General features: G+C 39.2%; 1 protein-coding gene across 1 annotated transcript in view; it reads right to left on the bottom strand.

Annotated features, from left to right (window-relative positions):
* Positions 1-12,290, bottom strand: part of ITGA4 (integrin subunit alpha 4) — a 57,535-nt gene that overhangs the window by 10,366 nt on the left and 34,879 nt on the right. The window contains exons 16-21 of the mRNA XM_045032674.1: positions 11,513-11,662; positions 10,162-10,238; positions 6,278-6,428; positions 3,751-3,849; positions 1,144-1,223; positions 687-776 (exon numbers count right to left, since the gene is read on the bottom strand). Coding sequence (XP_044888609.1) covers positions 687-776; positions 1,144-1,223; positions 3,751-3,849; positions 6,278-6,428; positions 10,162-10,238; positions 11,513-11,662 — 647 coding nt within the window. The remainder of the gene's footprint in view (positions 1-686; positions 777-1,143; positions 1,224-3,750; positions 3,850-6,277; positions 6,429-10,161; positions 10,239-11,512; positions 11,663-12,290) is intronic.

The raw sequence follows: 12,290 nt of genomic DNA, 5'->3' as shown, positions 1-12,290 counted from the left end.
TCTGATGACAGTGACAGTCAAAGGAAAGGATCCTTAAAAAGTATCCTGGACATTCCTGCTACATGACTGCAATCAAATGACTATGGTACAGTGGGGCTGGGCAAACCAAAGCCCCGTTTAGAGGGGTCTGTCCGCCCAGAACAAAATAGATCTATTCATAGGCAAATTTATGACAGGCAGTAACACCAGCTGGGACAAGCTGAACAGCAAACAGTCAATATAGTTGAGTATAAAAGACAATGTGTTTGACTCAGCAGTGGACAATTACACAAAAAAGCATAAGGCTGAGCAATTACCAGAATGGAATTTGATAGGCTAAAGGATTAAAATATAGTTTTTGTTCACCTTTGCAGAAAACAGGATTAAGTGACAGAAGAGCAGGAACAAATAATATTACTCTGATGGAAAAAGGTGTTATAGAAGAGCAAAGAATCAGTCCTCGGGTATTAAATCTCAGCCCTTTTGGGTTTTTTCCCCCATTTTAGAGGGACAAACTGAAGCACAAAGTCTGCAGCAGAACCTGGAATAAAATCTAGATCTTCCCACTCTGAGTACTGCAATTTTTCACTAGGCCATGCTTCCTCTCTGAAGATCATGGGAGTTCAGCTGAGGTATGTGTTCCTTAATAATGGATAAACAACAATCCTATGCACATGGATATGCAGAGCAACCATTAACTTACTTACCCATGGACATTTAGCTCAACCTCATGTTTCAGAGGTATGACTAAAGCTATGGAGTTATCCAACAGCAGGTCATTATCCTCTTCATTTTTACTGTAGAAGTAAATGGGGGGCGAAGAGGGGGGTGGGGAAGATGTGTTAGAATTAATCATATACAGTGTGTTATTTCTAGAGATAACTAATTACATAAAACATACACCTAGTAGCTTATTTAAATAACTTTTTTGTTACTATCCATGTGTCAGTAAGAAATCATTTGTATGACAATGTTAACAGAAATCTCATTATTTAAATAGCAATTATCTACTTTTTTGTGGTTTCAGTTTCTCTATATTTTATGTAATAAATGAGCTTTCTTGCAGTTGTGCTTCATTAAGCCTTTGCTGTGCTCCCTATTCCGTTTTCCAAAGCTAGGGATATTTTTCATCAAACGCAGCAATTTTTATCAAGCAAGATTTACCAGGTAGCATTAACTGTGATGGTGAGGTCATCTTCTGCCCTGGTAAGTGAGCTTGCATCCAAGAGAAAACTAAAATCCATCTGTAGAACAAATGAAACGCTGTTTGTGCTAAATGATTGGGTGTGTCTTAAATGTTTAAGATGAAATGTTACATCATTAAACTAATTTCCCTCCTTAAATGTTTAACCTTTGCGACAAGTGTGCTGAATTATATTTTGCACAAGTTCAGTCCCCAGTTTATTAGGGCATAATGCTTTTGTTTGTAATCTCAATCAACCCAATCACTTTCCTACAAAACATTTGCAGGGAAGGTTAAGGTACAGAAAATGTATTGTGCTATAGAAGAAGTTCCAGTTCTGGATTAAATGCATGGTCACAGCATGCCCTAAATACATTTCCACCCAAACGGGGAGAGAGGATTTGGTGCTCCCTTCATTTCCTCTAAAATGCACTCCCCTATAGCAGTAGTTCTCAACCAGGGGGTCTGTGGTCCCCTGGAGGTCTGCAAATAGGTCCCTGCTGCCTGGGGCTGAAGAACATGTAAAAGCCTGAGCCAACTGAGCTCAGGCAACTGCCCTGCTTGCTGCCAGCCTTGGCTTTTATATATAGAAAAACAGTTGACGCACACGTGGGCCTTGGAAAGAAAAAGGTTGAGAATCCCTGCCCTATACGATCTGCTTCCAAAAGGATACTCTGTTCCTGCTTGGCCAACTGCAGCAGAACTTTCAGCCTGCAATTTTGAGAAGCACTCAGCATTAATTTAACTCTGCTCCCATTTAAGTTCCCAGTACAACTCCCAGATGCTTCAATGGAAGCAGAGGTAGGCCAATGCTGAGCTCTTTTGAAAATCCCAACCCAAGGATAAGATTCTCTCCTTTTCTCTAGCCTCTGTATGGCAGGTTAAAGAGATTCTAAAATGCCACAATCCAGCCAGGTCCCTGGTACAGGAACTGAGTAAGAAACCTCCAGACCCCTTGTAAGCCCCAGTGTAGGAGAGAGTATGCTGGGAGTGTGGCAACAGAACACAGCACTGCAGAGATTCTAGGCCCATAGGCAGCTGGTGACAGACTGCCATAACTAAATTAAACAGGGGGCCACTCCAGTTCATAGAGCAGCCCAAAACCAAGACTATGCAAAAACGGATTATAGCCACCTTAGTCCCTGCGCATCCTGGGCTGCAGGTTCTGTGCAAGAGGCACAGCACAGCCTCAGTCTTTAAAAGTACGCCAGACTTAAATGAACAGTGCTTTAAATGAACTGAAATGAATAAGGATTCTGGGACAAATGAAATCCAATATTTATGCTAACAAGAACATATGTTAAAGGAAACAGGAAACACCCTTTTGGAACCTTTAGGTTTGAAGATTAGTATAGAAGTGACCTATTGAAGAGTCGTCATAGTGGCCCTCCGTACTCTCTCATGTAGAATATGCCTAAAGCTGCCCCTGAGCAGAACAGACTTAATCTTGAAATGATTTGTACCTAAAAAACTATAAGCTCTTCAGGGCAGGGGCTGTGTTGTCGGTCTCAAATACCAAGCATGTTGCTGATGCTAAATAAAAAATAAGGTAGTGACCACTTTTTTTCACACAATGGCCCTTACAGGCCTATTTACAGAGAGGCTCTAACATCTGTGTGCAGACAAAGATGCCAATCCTTACAGCCAGAAACAATTCAACTAAATCCTAGTTAGCAGGCAAGGAGCTAAACAGAAAGAAAACTATGTTGGTAGAAGCACAGATGTTTTAGTGAATCCAGTACAAGAGGCAGACTGACTAAATAAACTTTGTCTCTAAGCTTTTAAACACAAATACCTCTCATACTCTTTGTAACAGAAAACTGAGATGTTATTGAATCTTTGGATTAAAAAAATCGTTTTCTGATTGTTAAAATCCTTTTAAACACATGGTAACTTCACATCAATATCAGTTAAAAGAACAAAACTAGAAAAGTAACGTTTAAATGACTTCCTTGGTACAGTTCACCATAAAGTGAGCACGATTACAATATGTATGATATGCCTGCTCGATACATTGTAATAGCTAATTTGATTTGAATGCATTGTTTCAAATAAATTGTAAAAGGCTAATTTCTTGATAGTGGAATGAAGGGCTTTTATTATTATTATTTTAAAGAAAAACACTGGCATACCTACAAAGCGTCTACTTAGGTGCAATAAACTGCATTCTGTTGTGTATATCTTGTCCTCGGTGTCTCAATGCGATATTTCAACTTTGACTTATTAACAGAAACTCAGACCCTCCCATAAATGCAATAATGGGGACAGTGTTCTCAATGAAGTAAAGCAAAAGGATATGGGATGTCATGAGACATCTGACAAAATGTTAATAAACTATTCCTAGAGCTGTGCCCATTCAAGTCTATGACTATGAGAAGCTCAGGTTCTCAATTACCATGATGGCGAATATGGTATAGAGAGGAAGAAGATGAGCAATAATTTATTTGTTGAACATTTTCATTCTAGCTTTAGCAGACCTTATGTAAAGTGTGTAATATAAAGTTTCCCCTTCCAAGTCATACATTTTAAGCACTTACTCATAAACCAAGACATAGTTTTAAAGATTAATAATTTCAGGTTTATTTTACCTTTGACAGATGATCTACATATAAATACCCAACACTGCAGTCAAGTCTCACTGCATGAGCTTCCTTATCTGATATTTCACAATGTATCTGTTTTTCTTCCTAAAATTAAAAAATGAAAAACCAGTAACAGTTTTAAGCGATGAATCTAATGGCCATTTAGCAAAGTTATTTCAGAAATTTCAAGCTACATATATGCCATAAAATTTCACTTTGAGTATTTACTGCTTCAGTGAACACCAGTGGGAATTTACAAAGTATTTCTACTGCTACTAGTTGACTAGTCCAATGAGTCCATATTGCTCAATTCCTTGCACCAATCAAATTATTTCATTACTTTTTCATAGTCTGTTGGTTAATTAGTTGACTTTGCAAGTACATTGTCAACCTATTTAAGTCTAAAATTATCCTCTCAAAGATAAGAAGTCCAGTATAAACATCTTAGAAGTAAATTCTTTAAACAAAATAATAAAAATTTAGAGGGAAAGAATTTTTGTATCTCCTTCGAAAGATTGCTATTAGTCTCTAGCTTTCTTTAAAAAAATAATTAAAAAAAAAAAAGGTCTGATCCAACAAGGTGCTCTGTACCTCCTGAGAACAGCTCAGAGGATCAGTCCCTGGATATTTTTAAAAACAGGAGAACAAGATAGACAAATATCTATCAGGGAAGGTTTATGTACACTTAGTTCTGCCTCGGTGTGGAGAGATGCACCAGATCAATGGTTTTCAACCCTTTTTCATTTGCAGACCCCTAAATATTTTTGACTGGTGGTATGGACTCCTTTGGAAATCTTAGACATCATTGGCCGACCCCCAGGGGTCTGTGGACCACAGGTTGAAAACCACTGTTCTATGATAATGATAACCTTTTGCTGATATAGTTGGCGGACCCCAGGTTGAAAACCAGTGGACTAGATTATCTCTTGAAGTCCCTATATTTCTGTGATACTAAGAATAGGGACTTGCCAAATTCACGGTCCATTTTGGTCAATTTCATGGTCACAGAATTTTAAAAATCATCAATTGCACAATTTCTGATATTTAAATCTGAAATTCTATGGTATTATAACCAAGCGGGTCCGGACCCAAAAGAGGCTTGTGGGAGGATCGCAAAGCTATTGTAAGGGGGTTGCAGTACTGCCACCCTTACTTCTGCGCTGCTGCTGCTGCTGGGAGGCACTGCCTTCAGAGCTGGGCAGCACAGACGGGGTCATGTGGTATTGGGGGGGCCATCATTTTTTGTGGAGGCAGGGCTGGCCTTACAGGTGGGTGACTGCCCAGGGCCATGTGGTCATGGGGGCGCTGTGGTTCCCCCCCCCCCAAAAAAGCTCAAGGCCCCTTCAATTCCCAAGAGCTGAGCCTAGGACCAGGGGCAAGGGTTCCTGGAACCTTTGTAGAAGTGCCACCAGCGCTGGAATAGGAGGGGCCATGCCCCCCACTTTTTAATATGGGCATAGTTTTGGGGGCAGGGGTGGCGTTGCCCTCCACACTGCAATCCTTGGGTGGTGCTGCCAGGGGCTCTGCACCTACCCGAGGCTGGCAGTTGGGGGGGGGGGGGAAGAACCACCTCCTACTCCACAAACTTTGCTCATGTTAAAAGGTCCCCTGGCCCTCCTGATTCTGGCACTGCTGACTGGGGATGCCCTGAGGGGGGCTCCAACTGTGCACCCGGGTCAAGGTGCTAGTCCTGGTGGGGCTGGGGAGGGACAGGACTTCCTCTTCGCCTGCAGGGGCCACTCCCGGGGCTGGGGCAAACCCACCTCTGGGACCCTCCTCCAGCAGCAAGAATCTCTGCGGCTGCTCACTGTGCAGTGATCCCTCCCCCTGCAGCTGGAGAGCAATGGGGGCAGGAAGTGGGGCGAGGGTGTGGAGCTTTCTGCAGTCGGGGGACGTTCCCAGAGGTGGGTCTGACCCAGCCCTGGGAGTGGCCCCTGCAGATAAAGAGGAAATCCCTTCTCTCCCCAGCCCCACCAGGAGTAGCAGCCAAGAGCCCAGCACATGGTAGGGGTCCCAGCTAGGGCACCCCCAGCCCTGCCCCTCCCCAGTGGATTTCATGGAGGAGACCAGATTTTTCACTGCCATGAATTTAGTAGGGTCTGATCTATGAGGGAGGTTAAATACTAGTATTTCCAAATACATTTGGAAGTCACTAGTTTTGTTCATTTACTGCAATATTTTACTATTAAATAAAAAAAATTGTCTAATTTGATTAAACTGTGCCCACTCTGTGGATGGATTAACTAGAGCTTTAAGCAGAAAATCTTGAGTGTTGTCAGCTTTCCCTACTTAGAGGTTTTTTGTTAACCCTACCCCATGAGTCTGAGCCCAGATGGGTAACTCGAGCCTCCACTTGTGCCACAACATCCACACAGCTATATTTAGTGTGCTAGTGTTAACCCCACTAGCATGAGTCTGTCTACCCCAGCTGGGAAGCTTGTTCTCAGCTGTAGTGTAGATATAGCTATACAGTCTGTCCAGGTAATGTGAGAATGGTCAAGGAATTATGACGACATCAAATTTCAATTCTTACCAGTTCTAGAACTCTGACAAAATAAAGACCTTTAGGGAGTTGGATCTGGAGGGCAGTTTCATATGCATCATCTCCAGCATTGCTCAGAGATATATTCAAGAGTAAAGTCTTCATACTTCCAACTGAAAGATATGTTTTCTTTTCATGAGGTCTATAAAAATAAGGAATATATTTAAAATGTAATATTATATGAGAAAAGCAGTGATATGTACAACATGTACAGAGACAAGTGACCTCAGTAAAAAGGAGAGCGTCTGGAAAAAGGAAAAAAAAAGCAAAACCCTTTCAACGTGGTAAGGTATTTGCAAAGCCCAATTGGAGGTTGTTGGTAAAATAGGTATTTGCTCATCTAGCTGAAGGCAACTCAATCTTCCACTATTTAAACAGTACTCAATCCACCATAATGTTTCATTTGCATTGCACTTTTTAGGGTCTGAGTAATTGGAGAGCTAGTTCAGAGATGCATGATAGTAAGGAATGCTGCTTACTCTTCTGCTGGCTTTTGGCCCAGACAGAGATGTAGAAGAATGTCTTCCTGCTTCAGCATCTCTAAGGGGAAGTTACTCCTGTGCAGAGGAGCTATATGAGGTCTATGCACCACTTACGCCCTCAAGTTAAGGCTTGGCAGGCCCTCTGCATAGAGGAGAATTTCACCCAGAATGGAGAACATTAGAATGAGGGTGGCTATATCAACTGAATTTATTAAGGAAACATTCCAACAGGGCAATAAATATGTGGATAAATTGTAATGTTTATGTATGGTTGAGAGTTTCTGGTCTCACTAGTTGGGTTTTTCTCTGCCTGCTATTGAGATCTGCATTACTGATTTTTTTTAAACACAGGGAAATGTTTATGATTAAAGCCTTGTATTTATATCCCTACGTGCCACATAAGGCTGCAGTCTTCCGCTTTCAATGGAGGTATGGGACTGAGTTAATGTGAAACAGGACGAAAGGCAGGTGAGTGAACATGCCTATTTTATGTTCTACCTAGTGTTCTATAATCATGTTACAAGTGAAGGCACCTAAGGTTCTAAAAGTAAACTTCAGTTTGACATTAAAGTTTAATTAAGACTTGCAGAAGAGCTGCCTAGAAATAGGCATTTATCAAATATTCTGGCTTGAAACCAAACATTAGTCACTGAACACCTCTGGGAAAGAAGTTGGCACTTAGACAAGCAACAGAAGGTGAAAGCACTGCATAAGCAGCTAGGTTCCAAGACAACATCAAATTAAAGAGAAACACAATGTTAACATTTCAGTAGCTGGATTTTCTAGTTCACTTTACCTTTTAAAGTTATTTACCACATTTACATACTTGCTATTGTGCTCTTTTTCTGGAATACATTTTACTGCAACTTGATTCATTAACAAGGTGCTGTCAGAAAGATGCCCACCAGCTTAGTACATAAGTGCAATAAAGCACCAGGTGCACATCTGGGAGTGTGGCAAAGCTGAACTAGAGCTTTTCCCTGGTAATCATATTTCATTCTTCATTAAAACATGCATAATGCATATTTGAAATTTACAGAGCAGACCAGAATCTAAGCAATAGAAACAGAACAAGGTAGTGCATCCATGCTGAACCATAACCCAAGAAGTAAAGGACAAGACTCAAGTGAAGTATTTCAGTGACAACCCCTGTACAATTCCATTCATTTAGGAGACATTTGTCTTTTTTTAAAAAAGCATTTGCTTTGCTGTTCCTGGATAATGAATGCATTCTGTCTAGACAAAATAAATTAATGCTTCACAGCTAACCAGTTTTTAATCAAGATACTAGGGCAAAAAGTAATTTAAGGTGATATTTCACACTTTTTCAAGATATGTAGCCTATTTATTTCGGTTGAAAAAGATGGTACAAATTCTTGTACTCTGTTTCCATCCTGTAAAATGTAATAGTATTTATAAACCTGCTTAACTTGTATTAATGCTAGTGAAAATACTCCAAATCCTTTACATTAGAAAAGCAAAATTTTTCAAGCACTGCTATCTTAAAGCCTAAGAAAATGATTGAGGGAAGGAGAAGAATCTTACTATGAAATCCATGAAGACTCAAAAGCTTGTGCCCAGAATCACATAGGAGTCATTAATCAAAATAACATGATTATAGTATTATTTATGTACCATTTAAAGATGTTTTACAACAGTGGTTCTCAAACTTTTGTACTGATGACCCCTTTCACACAGCAAGCCTCTGAGTGTGACTCCCAACTTTTAAATTAAAAACAATTTTAAATATATTCAACACCATTATTAATGGTGGGTGCAAAGTTGGGTCCGGGGTGGGTGCTGACAGCTCGTGACCCCCCATGTAATAATCTCACAACCCCATGAGGGGTCCTGACCCCCAGTTTGAGAACCCCTGTTTTACAAAATGAAACTAGCAGCTCAATTCAATAGAACCTGTAAAAATCTAAATATTTATAAAACCAAAAAACACGTTTAATCAGGGAGCTAGTTCCATGTTGAATCAAGGATATGCAGCAGATAAAATTTCTCAGCCCTCAGGGTTTGCAAAGAGACACTGAAGCCAGGTTCTAATCATGAAACTCAATGAAACTTATAGGCAGCAGGTTTAAAACAAAAACAAACAAAAGGAAGTACTTCTTCATACCACACATAGTCAACCTGTGGAACTCACTGCCAAGGGATGTTGTGAAGGCCAAAAGTATTACTGGGTTCAAAAAAGAATTAGATAAGTTCATGGAGGATAGGTCCACCAATGGCTATTACCCAAGAAGTATGCAGTGTTGTAGCCATGTCAGTCCCAGGATATTAGAGAGACAAGATGGTCATGGATTCAGCCCCATTCTGTGTGCAACAGGGGATGATTCATGCAATAATTGCCCTGTTCTGTTCATTCCCTCTGAAGTTTCTGGCATTGGTCACTGTGTGAAGACAGGGTACTGGGTTAGGTGAACTATTGGTCTGACCTAGTATGACCATTTTTATGCTCTTATACTTGGGGAGAGGAGGAGGGAGATGGCATGAACAGATCTTTTAAAATCTTACTCAAAAAAGAATTCAAATCACATTGGGTAGGAACGCTGTCACGTGAATGAAAACTAGCTGAAGGACTATAAAGGGTAATGATAGCACAGAGGAAGAGTGTTTAGTTCTGCAGAGATCCAGTCTTAATGAACTGTCATGACATTTAAATAAAATTAATAGTCTAGCATGATAATGAAATTTAAGGACAATAGCAAATTGGAAAGAGCTGCAGACCAAGAAATACTACAGAGGACCTAAAGAGATTAAGAACATGGGTGAAAAGTTATAAAATGAAATTCAGCTTGGAAAATGCAAGCGAGTATATCTAGGGGAAAAGAATCCAAACCACACATAATGCCCAACCATCTGGTGCCTCTATCATTAGTGTTAAACTGTACAGCGAATATTCTTAAGTAGTTCTTTTTCCTTATTTCATAATTGAAATAGTAAATACACCAATCTGCTAGCACAAAAATGAAGTATTTCCTTTTGTACACTGCAAGTATAGTACTGTCATAACAGCAGGAGAAACAGTTTAATTCTTGTCAGTTAAAAAGGGTTCTAAGTTTTGGATGTGCAGTGAGTTATATGTATCTCAGTACATCTGAATTAGAAATTCAGAAGTATATTTTTATGGACAACAAAATGCTATCTTGAGTATAATTGAAAAAGAACTATTATGTATAAAATACATTACTGTTATACTTTCTGAAAGGTTGTTTGTTTAATAATCTTTAACTGGAAACTAATTTTTATTCCTGTAATGTTTGCTTAGGGAATTCATAGTCTACTTTTGCAAATTAATTTTACCTAGATAGCAAGGAAAACTAAATTAGATAAATAAAGCCCAACTTAATCTCATTTAGCAGACAGAAGTCATATTGTACTTACTTTGGAAATGCAAGTTTTCCAGAAACATTCAAGTCAGCAGAACAGTTTTCTCGGGAACAAAATCTTGCAAAAACCATCTGTGAAGAGATGACAAAAATGAAAATATTTCAAAACAGTATGTACAGAGTAAGAGGTACAAAGTAATTCTAATGCATGTATCACCACATTATTATCTAAGCATTGTGAGTGCCCAATAGCCCTTGCTACTGAAAGAGGAGCTAAATCAGGTGTGACTTGCCATTTCTCTGGCCACATAACAGACACTGCATTCTGTCTCATGCTAAGTGTCTCATTCTTGGGCCAATAGAGATACGATCAGCCAATTCTAAAAGGTACATGCAAGGACAAAGCATTTTAGGGGCCTGAAGTTCCTGGGACAGTTCTGTAGTGTCCTACGATAGGGCAGCAGCTACCTTGGTTACACAGTTTATCTCAGTAAAGACTGCCTATGTGATATTAGGTTTCTCTGACAGTAGTGCTGTGAGTTGGTTGTGTCAGTGCTGTGGTTACTGAAGTTCCGCAGACTAAGTGTATGCCACTGTATTATGGCACGCAGCAAGGTTCTCTGTTGTTAAAACTGTACGTGGGTCCAGAAATGGAAAGCTGAGCTGGACAGCACAAGTAGGCATCTCAACATTCTGGCTGTCAATTTTATTTTGAATTTGTGAAACTTATTATTGTTGGGCAGTCAGAATAGTGTTATTTAATTATACCAATTACAAATCATAAGAACACTTTGACTTTTGCTCCTGGGGGAAGGGGAAGGGGAGGGAAATAGCCTAGTTATGGTACTTTAATGTATGGTTTTTCCAGTCACTGTGCTTGAAAACTTGGGAGTAGCTCCAGATAACACATACTTCATCAACATTGTGGAAATAATGGAGTATAAATTAACATAAGCAGCGTACTGGGTATCTAACATGCAATTCATGCTGGGATTTGACTCAGCAGATCATGTGAAACTAGAAGACTGGTAAGAAAATATCTAGTACTAATATCAATATACCTGAAACAATAAGAGAATATAATTAATAAGAGATAATTACATGCTTCAGGATAATCCTGTGCCAATTCATATGTACCATTAGAGTAAAAAATATAAAATACAAACTAGATATAGGTTCTGTAAGCAATGCATCCTTTAGACAAAACTTAGTATTCTAGTTTCAGCCTACTGATTTATTTAATAAAATCAAGGCATTTTTAATGTCCCTGTCACCAAGAGATCTAGACACCAATTCAGAAAATGCATTCCTTAGTTATACTGCACTGTGTGAAATTTGCTTTAGATAATGATTTACAATGTGTATTCATTTTGTTGAAGTTCAGACAAAAATATCCATATCTTAACCTTGTTTTTTATAATGTCTTTTTCTTTCCTCTGCTGAAGAACTGGTTCAAGTGGTGGGAATTCCTCCACACTTCTTTTCCTTAGAATATGATGCCCAAGACGATAAGTTGCTTCAATGTGTATAGGAGTCAGGATATCCCTTACATCTTTCTATGAAAATTGGAAACCTAATGAGTTAATCATATAAAACAGACATGTATATAAAGAGAAAACTGCAAGTTTATCTCTATTTTCATATATACAATCACTTCTTAAACCACAGAAATGAAATCATCTTCCTTGAATATACATTTTTCTTCCCTATTTCTCCATGACTTCTGTGCTAATTTTCAGTAACAATGATGAGAGCAGTCACTTCATAACTAAAGAGTATATTTTATGATTAAAGAACAATTGTTAATTGAAACTTTATTTGGTTGAAGACCCAACAGAATTTTATTTGGCACCAGGCTGACTGTTTTATTTTAAAATATTTATGGTCCCAGTTTAGTAATTTTGCATTTTCCAAGTAAGGGTAGGTGAAACAGAAGGGCAATGGACTAATGGGACAAACCCAGACAGGCACAATGGATCAGGTATTTCTGAGAAGTCTAAAAAGGCTCTGCGAGTACACATAAATAGGATATGGAGCTGGGACAGAGACGGGGTTCCCCTGCCTTTATATTTTGTACTCTGCATTAAGATGATTAAACTGCTCAATAAATCATAATTTCAACATTAAACCTTGACTGTGTAGGAATGCCACAACCCAAAGCCCAAATCCCAAGTTACCTACTTG

This window comes from Mauremys mutica, chromosome 10 (assembly GCF_020497125.1).
Source record: "Mauremys mutica isolate MM-2020 ecotype Southern chromosome 10, ASM2049712v1, whole genome shotgun sequence".
NCBI classification, from domain to species: domain Eukaryota; kingdom Metazoa; phylum Chordata; order Testudines; family Geoemydidae; genus Mauremys; species Mauremys mutica.
This window is presented reverse-complemented; position numbering and strand designations above follow the sequence as displayed.